General features: G+C 36.7%; 1 protein-coding gene across 1 annotated transcript in view; it reads right to left on the bottom strand.

Annotated features, from left to right (window-relative positions):
• Window positions 1-10,904, bottom strand: part of LOC126355327 (uncharacterized) — a 234,927-nt gene extending 224,023 nt beyond the window's left edge. Inside the window, exons 1-2 of the mRNA XM_050005621.1 lie at window positions 10,835-10,904; window positions 10,548-10,723 (exon numbers count right to left, since the gene is read on the bottom strand). Of these exons, the coding sequence (XP_049861578.1) occupies window positions 10,548-10,723; window positions 10,835-10,904 (246 nt within the window). The remainder of the gene's footprint in view (window positions 1-10,547; window positions 10,724-10,834) is intronic.
• Window positions 10,905-12,169: the final 1,265 nt, after the last annotated feature.

A 12,169-nucleotide genomic window follows, 5' to 3' on the forward strand; every position in this document is an offset into this window, starting at 1 on the left:
ACTTGCCTCTGCCAAATGTCCCAGTGCAGGAAACATTCAATTTATGTCAGCTGTAGATTAACTCCCCCCCCATGAACCATGGACCTAGCCGTTGGTGGGGAGGCATGCGTGCCTCAGCAATACAGATGGCCGTACCGTAGGTGCAACCACAACGGAGGGATATCTGTTGAGAGGCCAGACAAACATGTGGTTCCTGAAGAGGGGCAACAGCCTTCTCAGTAGTTGCAGGGGCAACAGTCTGGATGATTGACTGATCTGGCCTTGTAACATTAACCAAAACGGCCTTGCTGTGCTGGTACTGCGAACGGCCGAAAGCAAGGGGAAACTACAGCTGTAATTTTTCCCGAGGACATGCAGCTTTACTTTATGATTAAATGATGATGGCGTCCTCTTGGGTAAACTATTCCGGAGATAAAATAGTCCACCATTCGGATCTCCGGGTGGGGACTACTCAGGAGGATGTCGTTATCAGGAGAAAGAAAACTGGTGTTCTACGGATCGGAGCGTGGAATGTCAGATCCCTTAATCGGGCAGGTAGGTTAGAAAATTTAAAAAGGGAAATGGATAGGATAAAGTAAGATATAGTGGGAATCAGTGAAGTTCGGTGGCAGGAGGAACAAGACTTCTGGTCAGGTGAATACAGGGTTATAAATACAAAATCAAATAGGGGTAATGCAGGAGTAGGTTTAATAATGAATAAAAAAAAATGGGAGTGCAGGTAAGCTACTACAAACAGCATACTTAACGCATTATTGTGACCAAGATAGACACAAAGCCCATGCTTACTACAGTAGTAAAAGTTTATATGCCAACTAGCTCTGCAAATGATGAAGAAATTGATGAAATGTATGATGAAATAAAAGAAATTATTCAGGTAGTGAAGGGAGATGAAAATTTAATAGTCATGGGTAACTGGAGTTCATCAGTAGGAAAAGGGAGAGAAGGAAACATAGTGGGTGAATATGGTTTGGGGCTAAGAAATAAAAGAGGAAGCTGTCTGGTAGAATTTTGCACAGAGCATAACTTAATCATAGCTAACACTTGGTTCAAGAATCATAAAAGAAGGCTGTATACATGGAAGAATCCTGGAGATACTAAAAGGTATCAGGTAGATTATATAAAGGTAAGACAGAGATTTAGGAATCAGCTTTTAAATTGTAGGACATTTCCAGGGGCAGATGTGGACTCTGACCACAATCTATTGGTTATGACCTGTACATTTAAACTGAAGAAACTGCAAAAAGGTGGGAATTTAAGGACATGGGATCTGGATAAGCTGAAAGAACCAGAGGTTGTACAGAGTTTCAAGGAGAGCATAAGGGAACAATTGACAGGAATGGGGGAAAGAAACACAGTAGAAGAAGAATGGGTAGCTCTGAGGGATGAAGTAGTGAAGGCACCAGAGGATCAAGTAGGTAAAAAGACGAGGGCTGCTAGAAATACTTGGGTAACAGAAGAAATATTGAATTTAATTGATGAAAGGAGAAAATATAAAAATGCATTAAATGAAGCAGGCAAAAAGGAATACAAATGTCTCAAAAATGAGACCGATAGGAAGTGCAAAATGGCTAAGCAGGGATGGCTAAAGGACAAATGTAAGGATGTAGAAGCTTATCTCACTAGGGGTAAGATAGATACTGCCTACAGGAAAATTAAAGAGATCTTTGGAGAGAAGAGAACCACTTGTATGAATATCAAGAACTCAGGTGGCAACCCAGTTCTAAGAAAAGAAGGGAAGGCAGAAAGGTGGAAGGAGTATATAGAGGGTTTATACAAGTGCAATGTACTTGAGGACAATATTACGGAAATGGAAGAGGATGTAGATGAAGACGAAATGGGAGATAAGATACTGCGTGAAGAATTTGACAGAGCACTGAAAGACCTGAGTTGAAACAAAGCCCCGGGAGTAGACAACATTCCATTAGAACTACTGACGGCCGTAGGAGAGCCAGTCATGACAAAATTCTACCAGCTGGTGAGCAAGATGTATGAGACAGGCAAAATACCCTCACATTTCAAGAAGAATATAATAATTCCAATCCCAAAGAAAGCAGGTGCTGACAGATGTGAAAATTACCGAACTATCAGTTTAATAAATCACAGCTGCAAAATACTAACATGAATTCTTTACAGACGAATCGAAAAATTGGTAGATGCAGACCTCGGGAAGGATCAGTTATTCAATCTGTATATTGAGCAAGCAATAAAGGAAACAAAAGAAAAATTCAGAGTAGGTATTAAAATTCATGGAGAAGAAGTAAAAACTTTGAGGTTCGCCGATGACATTGTAATTCTGTCAGAGACAGCAAAGGACCTGGAAGAGCAGTTGAGCAGAATGGACAGTGTCTTGAAAGGAGGATATAAGATGAACATCAACAAAAGCAAAACGAGGATAATGGAATGTAGTCAAATTAAATCGGGTGATGCTAAGGGAATTAGATTAGGAAATGAGACACTTAAAGTAGTAAAGGAGTTTTGCTATTTACGAAGTAAAATAACTGATGATGGTCGAAGTAGAGAGGATATAAAATGTAGACTAGCAATGGCAAGGAAAGCGTTTCTGAAGAAGAGAAATTTGTTAACATCGAATATAGATTTAAGTGTCAGGAAGTCGTTTCTGAAAGTATTTGTATGGAGTGTAGACATGTATTGAAGTGAAACATGGACTATAACTAGTTTGGACAAGAAGAGAATAGAATCTTTCAAAATGTGGTGCTACAGAAGAATGCTGAAGATAAGGTGGATAGATCACGTAACTAATGTGGAGGTATTGAATAGGATTGGGGAGGATAGAAGTTGGTGCCACAACTTGACTAGAAGAAGGGATCAGTTGGTAGGACATGTTCTGAGGCATCAAGGGATCACAAATTTAGCATTGGAGAGCAGCGTGGAGAGTAAAAATCGTAGAGGGAGACCAAGAGATGAATACACTAATCAGATTCAGAAGGATGTAGGTTGCAGTAAGTAATGGGATATGAAGAAGGTAGCACAGGACAGATTATCATGGAGAGCTGCATCAAACCAGTCTCAGGACTGAAGACAACAACAATGTAGGTTAACTATTTCTAAATTTATGACATAAAGTCCAGAGCTTCCACGGTGTATTTGTATCATGAAGGAGAAGCTAAAAAGGAAGCAAATTCCTGTACCACTACATCAGAAACAATGTACAGAAGAATATTACAGAAGTACACCTGTTCTCAGATAGAGCACCTGGTCAAAATAAAAATAATACCACAGTAAAGATGTGCCTTACATTAACAGACATTGAAAAATTTAAAAAGTCACTCACAGATTTCCCAAAAGAGGTCACTTGTTTCTCACTTGTGACCATGTGTCTGGAACACTGAAGAGAGAAATATGGGAATGTGATTCAATTTACACGCATAACGAGTATATGGAAATCAGAGCAAACAGTATTTCTGAAGTTACAGTCATTATGGTGCAAAGTTAAGACACAGTGGACTTTGGCACACAATGGCCTCATCATTACAAAAAAAAAGTACAGTCTAGGGAAACAGCACATCTCCAGATGCCTCATCAAGAAAAACAAAATTTTTCTGTGGCAATGTTCAAAGAATTTCATTATAAAGCAACGAAACTGCTGTGTAGTCACTCCTTTAATCTGGCAAAAACTGAACTTGCTTCATTTCAAATTGGGTTGCAAAGGCTATGTGATGGAAATAAGGTTAGAATCAATAAAAAGAAAACCGAAGATATTCAGAAAGTGGTTACGTACATCCATGGAGAACGCACTGACATTTTTTATGAGGAAGTATTGAAATGGCTGACCACAAGTGATAACTCACTATGATAAATTATGAACTATTCAGAACATTTAATTCTATGAAGTAGTTGTTTTCATGTTCAGTTGAAGATAGCCGGCAGCTAGTGGTCGTGCGGGAGCATTCTCGCTTCCTGCACCCAGGTTCCCAGGTTCGATTCCCGGCGGGGTCAGGGATTTTCTCTGCCTCGTGATGACTGGATGCTGTGTGATGTCCTTAGGTTAGTTAGGTTTAAGTAGTTCTAAGTTCTAGGGGACTGATGACATAGATGTTAAGTCCCATAGTACTCAGAGCCATTTGAACCATTTGTACCAGTTGAAGATAATTTCCCATTAGTTAATCAGTAAATTTGGGTTTAGACCAGAAATGTGTAATTTTGAATGCATTATAGTCATGAAAAGTGATAAATGCCCTTGATGATTGGAGAAAGAAACTATGTTACAAATTTTCAATTTTTTTCAGTAGGTACTTTTTAGAATACATGAAAATTATTTTCATTCACAGTGTGTATGATTAACAAGTAACAAATGTTGAAAATTTCAATACAATCTGTCAAATAGTTTAACAATGAGACAGTTTCTTGACTCTCCTGAAAAGTAAGAAAAAGTGACAGTTCCTTTCTCCAATGACCAATTCAATTTGTGTGGGGCAGAAAAAGGAAAGATTTAAAATTCTGATGCGAGCAATGTTTGAAGATGAGTGGTTGGATTTGGAGATGAAATGTGGTGGTCAGTTGCTCGAAATGGACAGGTTGTTTGTAGAATAGCATGCAATGTTGTCATAATGGTCATGACCAGTTACACAGGGAGGAGTGGCCAAAATTCATGCATGACAGCATTGGACAGAGGCCTCTGAGGTGTGTGCAAAACAATGGTGAGAGGGAAAATGCAGGAAAAGATGTGGATGGACAATACAGGACAGACAAAATAGATATAAATTATCAGATAGTAATAAAACCTGGATGACATGGGGTTTAAATCTACATCTACAAAGACACTCCACAATCAGGTGTATGGCTTGTGGCTGAGGGTACCCCACACTGCTACAAGTCATTTCCTTTCCTGGTCCACTGACAAATAGAGGGAGAGAAAAATGACTGTCTACATGCCTCCTTACATGCTCTTATTTCTTGTATCCGGTATTTATTGTCTTAATGTGTAATGTATGTTGGAGGCAGGATAATTGTTTTGCAGTCAGCTTCAAATGCCACTTTTCTTAATAATGTTCCTCAAGAAGAATATTGCCTTTCCTCCAGGGATTCCCATTTGAGTTCCTGAAACAAGTCTGTAACACTTGTGTGTTCTTTGATCCTATCTAGTAAATCTAGCACCCTGCCTCTGAATTGCTTGAGTGTCTCCCTTTGACTTGACCTGGTATGGATCCCAAACATTTATGCAGTACTCAAGAACTGGTTGCACTAGTGTCCTATATGCAGTCTCCTTGACAGACAAACCACACTTTCCTACAATTCTCCTTTGTCTTCCCTAACACAGTTATCTCATGCTCCTTCCATTTTATATCACTTTGCTATATTATACCCAGATATTTCAACACAAGTGACTGTATCAAGCAGGACACTACTAATGCTGTATCCAAACATTACAGGTTTATTTTTCCTCCTCATCTACATTAACTTACATTTTTCTACATTTAGAGCTAGCTGCCATTCATCACACCAACAAGAAATTTTGTCTAACTCATCTTGTATCTTCATATAGTCATTCAACTTTGACACCTTGCTGTACACCACAGCATCATCAGCAAACAACCATAGATTGCTGCCCATCCTGTCCACTAATTCATTTATGTATGTAGAGAATAATAATGGTCTTATCACACTTCCCTAGGGAACTATTGACAATACCTTTGTCTCTGACAAATACTCACCATGAAGGGCAACATACTAGGTTCTCTACCTTAAGAAATCTCCAAGCCACTCACATATTTGTGAACATATTCCATATGCCCATGCCTTCTTTAAGAGCCCACAGTGAGGCAACATGTCAAATGCTTTCCAGAAATCTAGAAATTAGATTCTGCCTGTTGCCCTTCATCCATAGTTTCAGTAAAGAGCAAGATGAGTGTTGTACGAGTGACGCTTTCAAAACCATGCTGAATCATGGACAAAATATCCTCCCTCTCAAGATATTTATTGCATTGAAACTGAGAATGAGTTCAAGGCTTCTGCAGCACACCAACATTAGGGATATTGGTCTCTAATTTTACAGGTCTGTTCTTTTATATACAGGAGTCACTTGTGCTTTTTTCCAGTCATGTGGTGTTTTGTGCTGCGAAAGTGATTTATGGTAAATGCAAGCTAGGTAAGTGGCCAACACTGTAGAGTACTCTTTGAAAAACTTAATTGGGACTCCATCTGAGCCTGGTGACTTACTGGTTTGCAACTCTTTCAGTTGTTTCTCTGTGCTAAGGATGCTTATTACTATGTTGTCCATACAGGAGCTTGTTTGATGATCAAATGATGGTAGGTTTGCACAGTTCTCCTGTGTGAAGAGGCTCTCAGACATGAAATTTAAAATTTTGGGTTTCATTTTGAAAGAAAACATGGAGTGGAACAGAACTATAAGTTTTGGTGATTTCCTGGACTTTGATGTGCATTCTGCAGTGGTGTGGTCTACATTGAGTGCCATAGATGATTTAGAATATGCACTATCATAAATATGTATAATTATGAAACAAACAAATAACATGATCTACCACATTTATTTTACTCATGTTGTAATTTAAAGAAGTATCCAACACCTGGATCTTTGATACTAATGTACTGAAAGTTCATTTTACAGATCTTCTTCCCATGGATAACTTGTAATTAAACACTCATGTTTCATTAATTATTTGTCTACAAGGAAATAGTCTCGTTATATGCTTTTTGAGATGAAAAGTTCATCTGCAGGGAAAAAATGAAATTCATAGCTTTCTTCCAGCAAATGTTTAGGTTCAGTAGTTGGAGTGCTCTTCCACACAATGTTTTACTGAAACGAGTTTTTTTTAATACTCTCCCAGTATTGTTGCAGTCATACTCTCTAATGTCAACTGATATAAATAATCCATTTGTATTTAAGAACAGCTAACATGGCATGGACTGAAATTAAAAAAAAAATCAATCCATATTTAGTGTAAATACTCAGGCTCCAAAGGTTCTCATACTGCCTTTGATGTTTCAGCCACAATTATTCAAATGATTGTGTGTCCTAGGAAAAACAACCAAAAGGAAAGTGGGATACATATTAAAGGCTTTAAACACTTGAAGGGAGAGTTCACAAGAGCAAAATATTTGTGGGACATCAGCAGCATGTTAGAGATTCGAGAAACTCTTCCATTCAAAGTTTTGAGAAACTACAACATTTACCTTAATGTTGACACATTTCGCCATGCTTCTTCTGACACAATCCAGCAAACAGACAAATTCAATTGCAGTTGTGACAGAATCTGATAACGATTATTTTTAATATGCAACTAAGGACAAGGCATCAAATAACTATGAAATTTTTAAATCGTGTGATTTATGAAGTATTCCAGGTGTGGTTATTTGATAACTAGACATGGAGGGAATATGTCTGATACACACATTGTTGGTATAAATAAAAAATTAATTACTTTGTTGTAAACATGCACAACAGATTTAACGAGTGAACAATAAAAATGAAATATTAGTGGCAGCATACATTATAATTTCTTACAAAGCATGACAGAGGGTAGTGTTCTCCCACTCCTTTCATGAACAAGTGCCATTATTGATATCAGTTTCTTTTTATAACATAAATTAAACCATATTACCTTGTTGGAGAGTTACAGTGATAAATATATCAATAAAAATAGAACATTAAAAAAACCATGTGCAATAAGTGCTCCTCTAAAACATATCACTGGATAGTGGAAGGAACAGTCAGCAGTAGCAGATTAGTTTGTGTTGTTATGTTTCAGAAGAATTTATAGATATGACTACTGAAAATAACAATCAAGAAGAAGCAATGAAATCAACAACACTGTAAAAGTAAAGAAAAATACATATGATCACTCATATTCTGTCTTATGTAAGTCCCCATTCCCAGATTTTACTGTTCTGCCAAGGCATTTTATCAGTCTCATTTACAAAATAGTTAGCCATTGCATCTCTGTTTCTTATTGCAGACACATTTCTTCTTGTTTCTTCCAGGTTTGAGACAGGCTCAAATCACCTCACAATGAATGTGTCATCAAGTTGGTGACATCCAGAACACAGTATGCTTTAGTTATGTGAACAGCTAAATTAAATTTCATATTCATTCCTCAGTGGAACACACATAATTTGTTTGATAATGTGTGAAATAAAGTAGTTACTGAATGTTTTGTGAATGAAACTATTAGTGCAGGCAAGACAAATTGACACATACAGTATGTAGCTAACTTTGCTACTGGATTTAAAATTATCTGTCTCCAATTTTAAAACTAGAATAATTCTTAATGTGATATTAAGTTAAAATGTGACTGTAAATGACGTCATAAAGCACATACAAAACAGAACCATGAGCCACAACTCAATAAAGTATGTGGCCATACCATCAAGTGTGGCATGTTATTGCTTCTCATGGTCCAGATCTCAAAATATGTCAATTTACTTACTCAAAATAGGCATGGCTTTCCTTTCAAGATTTAAAATAATCTCAATATTTTAGCTACATTTTATATGCACCAAACATAAACTGGCCAGTGACTACACTTTTAACAGCAACTTTTCAAAATATGTTCCATGTTTTACCTACCTATAAAATATCATAATAACAACAAGTAATAATGAAAACAGAACCAGTTCATTATTAAGGTGGAATGTCAGAATATCTTCTGTGAAAGAAACAGTTTTTTCTATGTAACAGTTTCCTCAAAATCAAATGAGATAGATCGTGAAGTGGAGAACATGCAAAAATTCGAAAACAAAGGTTTTAGTATTTTACCCAAAAATAAATGTTTTACTGAGAAACTAAGAAGATTGGCGCCGCGGTACTTCTATTGGCATCAAAGCATATGCACTGCCAGCTATATGCCATGCCAAGTGTAGCATTACTTGTTGCACCATGTTGCTGGGAGCACTAACTTAGAGTTCAATTGGTATGATGGTAATACAGATTATGTGAACTTTGTAAATGCTTATGTTTGAGTGGTACATATAAGGATTCATTTCTGTAGATGCTTGAGAGTAGTTACTTGTGCACGGCTAACAGGATGTAAATTCTATCTTAATAGTTACATGCTCATAGGATAAATGGGAAACAGGTTACTGAACTAATTCAAACAATTTTGATACAGGCTGTAGATTGAGCAAAAAGGTCTTGTACAGTTGATGTTGCATAATGGAACAAAGTGCACTACGTTCCAATACCACAGGTGCTAGAAAATTTTGAAACAGAAGAGACAATGGAGTAGCCACATCAGCTGGCACAACTTATTTATTGAGATGCATTTGTTGAGGATACTGTGGCAGCAAAGACTCTTAGAACACTTAGGTATGTTCTATGATGCTATTGCTTGTATTGAGCGCATTTTAGAGACAAATTACAGCACTCTGAAACATGTAGTGCATTCCAGTAGTCAGCAGATCCTGAATCATGTGGCACATTGCAAATATATTATCAGATATCCATATAAGAGAAGACATAGGAGATGGCGCGCCCGCGCGCACACACACACACACACACACACACACACACACACACAATACATGTATCAGGTGTATTGCCTGGAGGTAGTACACATTCTAAAACCTACAGCCATACTGTACAAACCACTGTGAAGAGCACTGCATGAAGTACTTCCCCTGCGCAGCATTTTTTCCCCCCACTCCATTTGTATATGTGAATGGGAATCATGTCTGATTAAATGCCTCTAGGCTCACTGTAATAGGCTTCATCTGTTTATTGAAGTGACCAAGTAGGGTGAATCTCGAATCTTAGGAAGTAGGCTGCTGCGGGACAGTGGCCACCTATACTCAAGAATATTCCAGTTTAGTTTTTCAACATATCTGTGATATTACCCTGTGAGTCAAATGAGCCTGTTATAATTCATGCTACCCTTCTTTGTACATGTTCAATAGAACCCATTAGTCCCATTTCATATTGGTCTGACATGCTTGAACAATATTGTAGGATCAGCCCCACAAGGGTTTTGCAACCAATAATGGAAAGGTGAGGAGGGGCAGAGGGGCAGCTTGATTCTGGATAGGGATAAAAATTGTAGGGAGACACCAAAACTTGACTATAATAAGTAGGTTCAAGTGGATGTAGATTGTCAGAATTATGTCAAGATGAAAATACTTGCACAGGATAGACTAGACTACTGTAGAGACAAGCAGCAGTCTTTCAGCTGAAGACCACAATGATAAAATAGAAAAACTCTGTAACCAGAGCCTTAAAATGGAAAAAATGTATACTGATATTGTGGTGTCAAGGTTTTCCCAACCAAGTATGCATACAAAACAGTGGCTTTGTTAATAAAATCTACTTTTACATTTTCATCTATTCTCTGTAAACAGAAAACTATTACAGAATTAAAAAGAATGCTCATAAAAAAAGGCAACTGCCATAAAATAAACATTTAATATGATTGAAACAGGGCATCTTTGTTAAGGAATTATATTGATGCAATTCTGCCCAAGATCTTATGGTTGGTATCAATTGACCACAACCAATTAAAGCAAAATTAATGAAAATTTCAAGTGTTACAGTAATGTCCTCAATTAATTGCTACAAGTAATTATCTTCATATACTTACATTTTCTTGTAGCAGATCAATTTTAGTTTTATTTGGAAACAAAAGCCAGCACTCTGTTAAGTTTTCTCCAGTAGCCATATAAACATATACTTCCTGTCCCGTGTACAATGAGACTGTTTGTGGTATTGCCAAAACATTTTTAGCATCTATAGTTTTACTACAAGCTAACAAAAAGCCTGAAATTAAGAGTACAGGTCATATGTGTGTAGAACTATCATTCCAAGTAACTATATTGTAAGCCCACAAAGCTATGATTATTTATTTGCAGTATTAACAATGAATATTACATTCAGTTAGATAAAATGTAAAAAATGGCATACAAATCAATAATTCAAGCACTTTCAGCAACATATCCATTATAGATATTTCAATAAGCCATTTCAATATTTAGTTAGATGCAACAGTATATTGTATATTTTCACTATAATGAAAGATTTCTTTTCTGACTTAGCCTGTGTAAGGTGAATACAACTAACTAAAGAAGAGAAGAGGCAGTTGGTACTGGATAAAGATTCTACTGAAAACCATTCTGGCTACTTATTTGATCACTGAAAAGACAATGTAGCACTACAGAAAACTGTTCTAAATATTGGAGCATAAGTGTCACTGATACAATCCTGTGACAGAGATAAGTTGGATAACCCACAAGGAATGGATAAGATCTTATCTTAGAATTCCATTAATTATTACTTCACATAACGGACAGTTTTGGTGAGTGCTGATAAGTTGATTGAGATAATAATTTTTTGATTGGAATGAAAATGTTGACAGGTCACCATGTCTAGCTACAAGCAAACATTATATTTATTCCAGTGTAATATTCACATCTATGCAATTGTACAATCAGTAATTGTTCATTCCAGTGTGCTTTTTTGAACAGTTTTGTGTAACTCTGTAATTGCCTGAATGTCATCTTTCAGCATTATTTATTATAAACTGGGAGGGGGATTTCATGTGAGAAATAATCCAGTCAATTTTTATAATATCTTACAACTGTAAGTTATATATTGCATTTCATTTATTTATTTATGTGTGCACTACATAAGCTCTCTATAACATACTACTGTCTGTGTGATTTTCATTATCTGGATGTAGGACTGAATGATGATTGAAAATGAGAACCACAAAGGCAAAATATGGAGGCTGTAAGTACTGTTAACTCCAATGTGCATAGAGACATTGACTTGTAAGTTATCAAATATTGAAACAAACATCAACACGAAATATGATAAAATTTACCACCTCTACTCTCATAGCTTTTCTATGCTGCAGCAAGCAAGCTACAGTATTTTTCACTTCAACTTTGGCAGTGGGTCATGTCAAGCTTCTATCATCTGGACAGTCTGAAATTAGGTTGGTATCAAGTGTTACCATTCCATTGGTCTGTTTTATACTGAGAAGAACTACAAAATACAAATGTAAGGAGTGTTGCCAAATAATAGCCATTTTAGTACAAAGACAACGATGGAAATGAAGTTAAAGCTCTTACTGGATGTTGATTTTTAGTACACTACCCTACCTAAAAAGCCATGTGAAATTGAATTCCTTTCAATACTAATACCATATAATTGTTTTTCATTTAGAAAATTGTATCTGATCTAGAGAATTTAGCCAAGAAAGAC

This window comes from Schistocerca gregaria, chromosome 3, assembly GCF_023897955.1.
Source record: "Schistocerca gregaria isolate iqSchGreg1 chromosome 3, iqSchGreg1.2, whole genome shotgun sequence".
In the NCBI taxonomy this organism is placed as follows: Eukaryota; Metazoa; Arthropoda; class Insecta; order Orthoptera; family Acrididae; genus Schistocerca; species Schistocerca gregaria.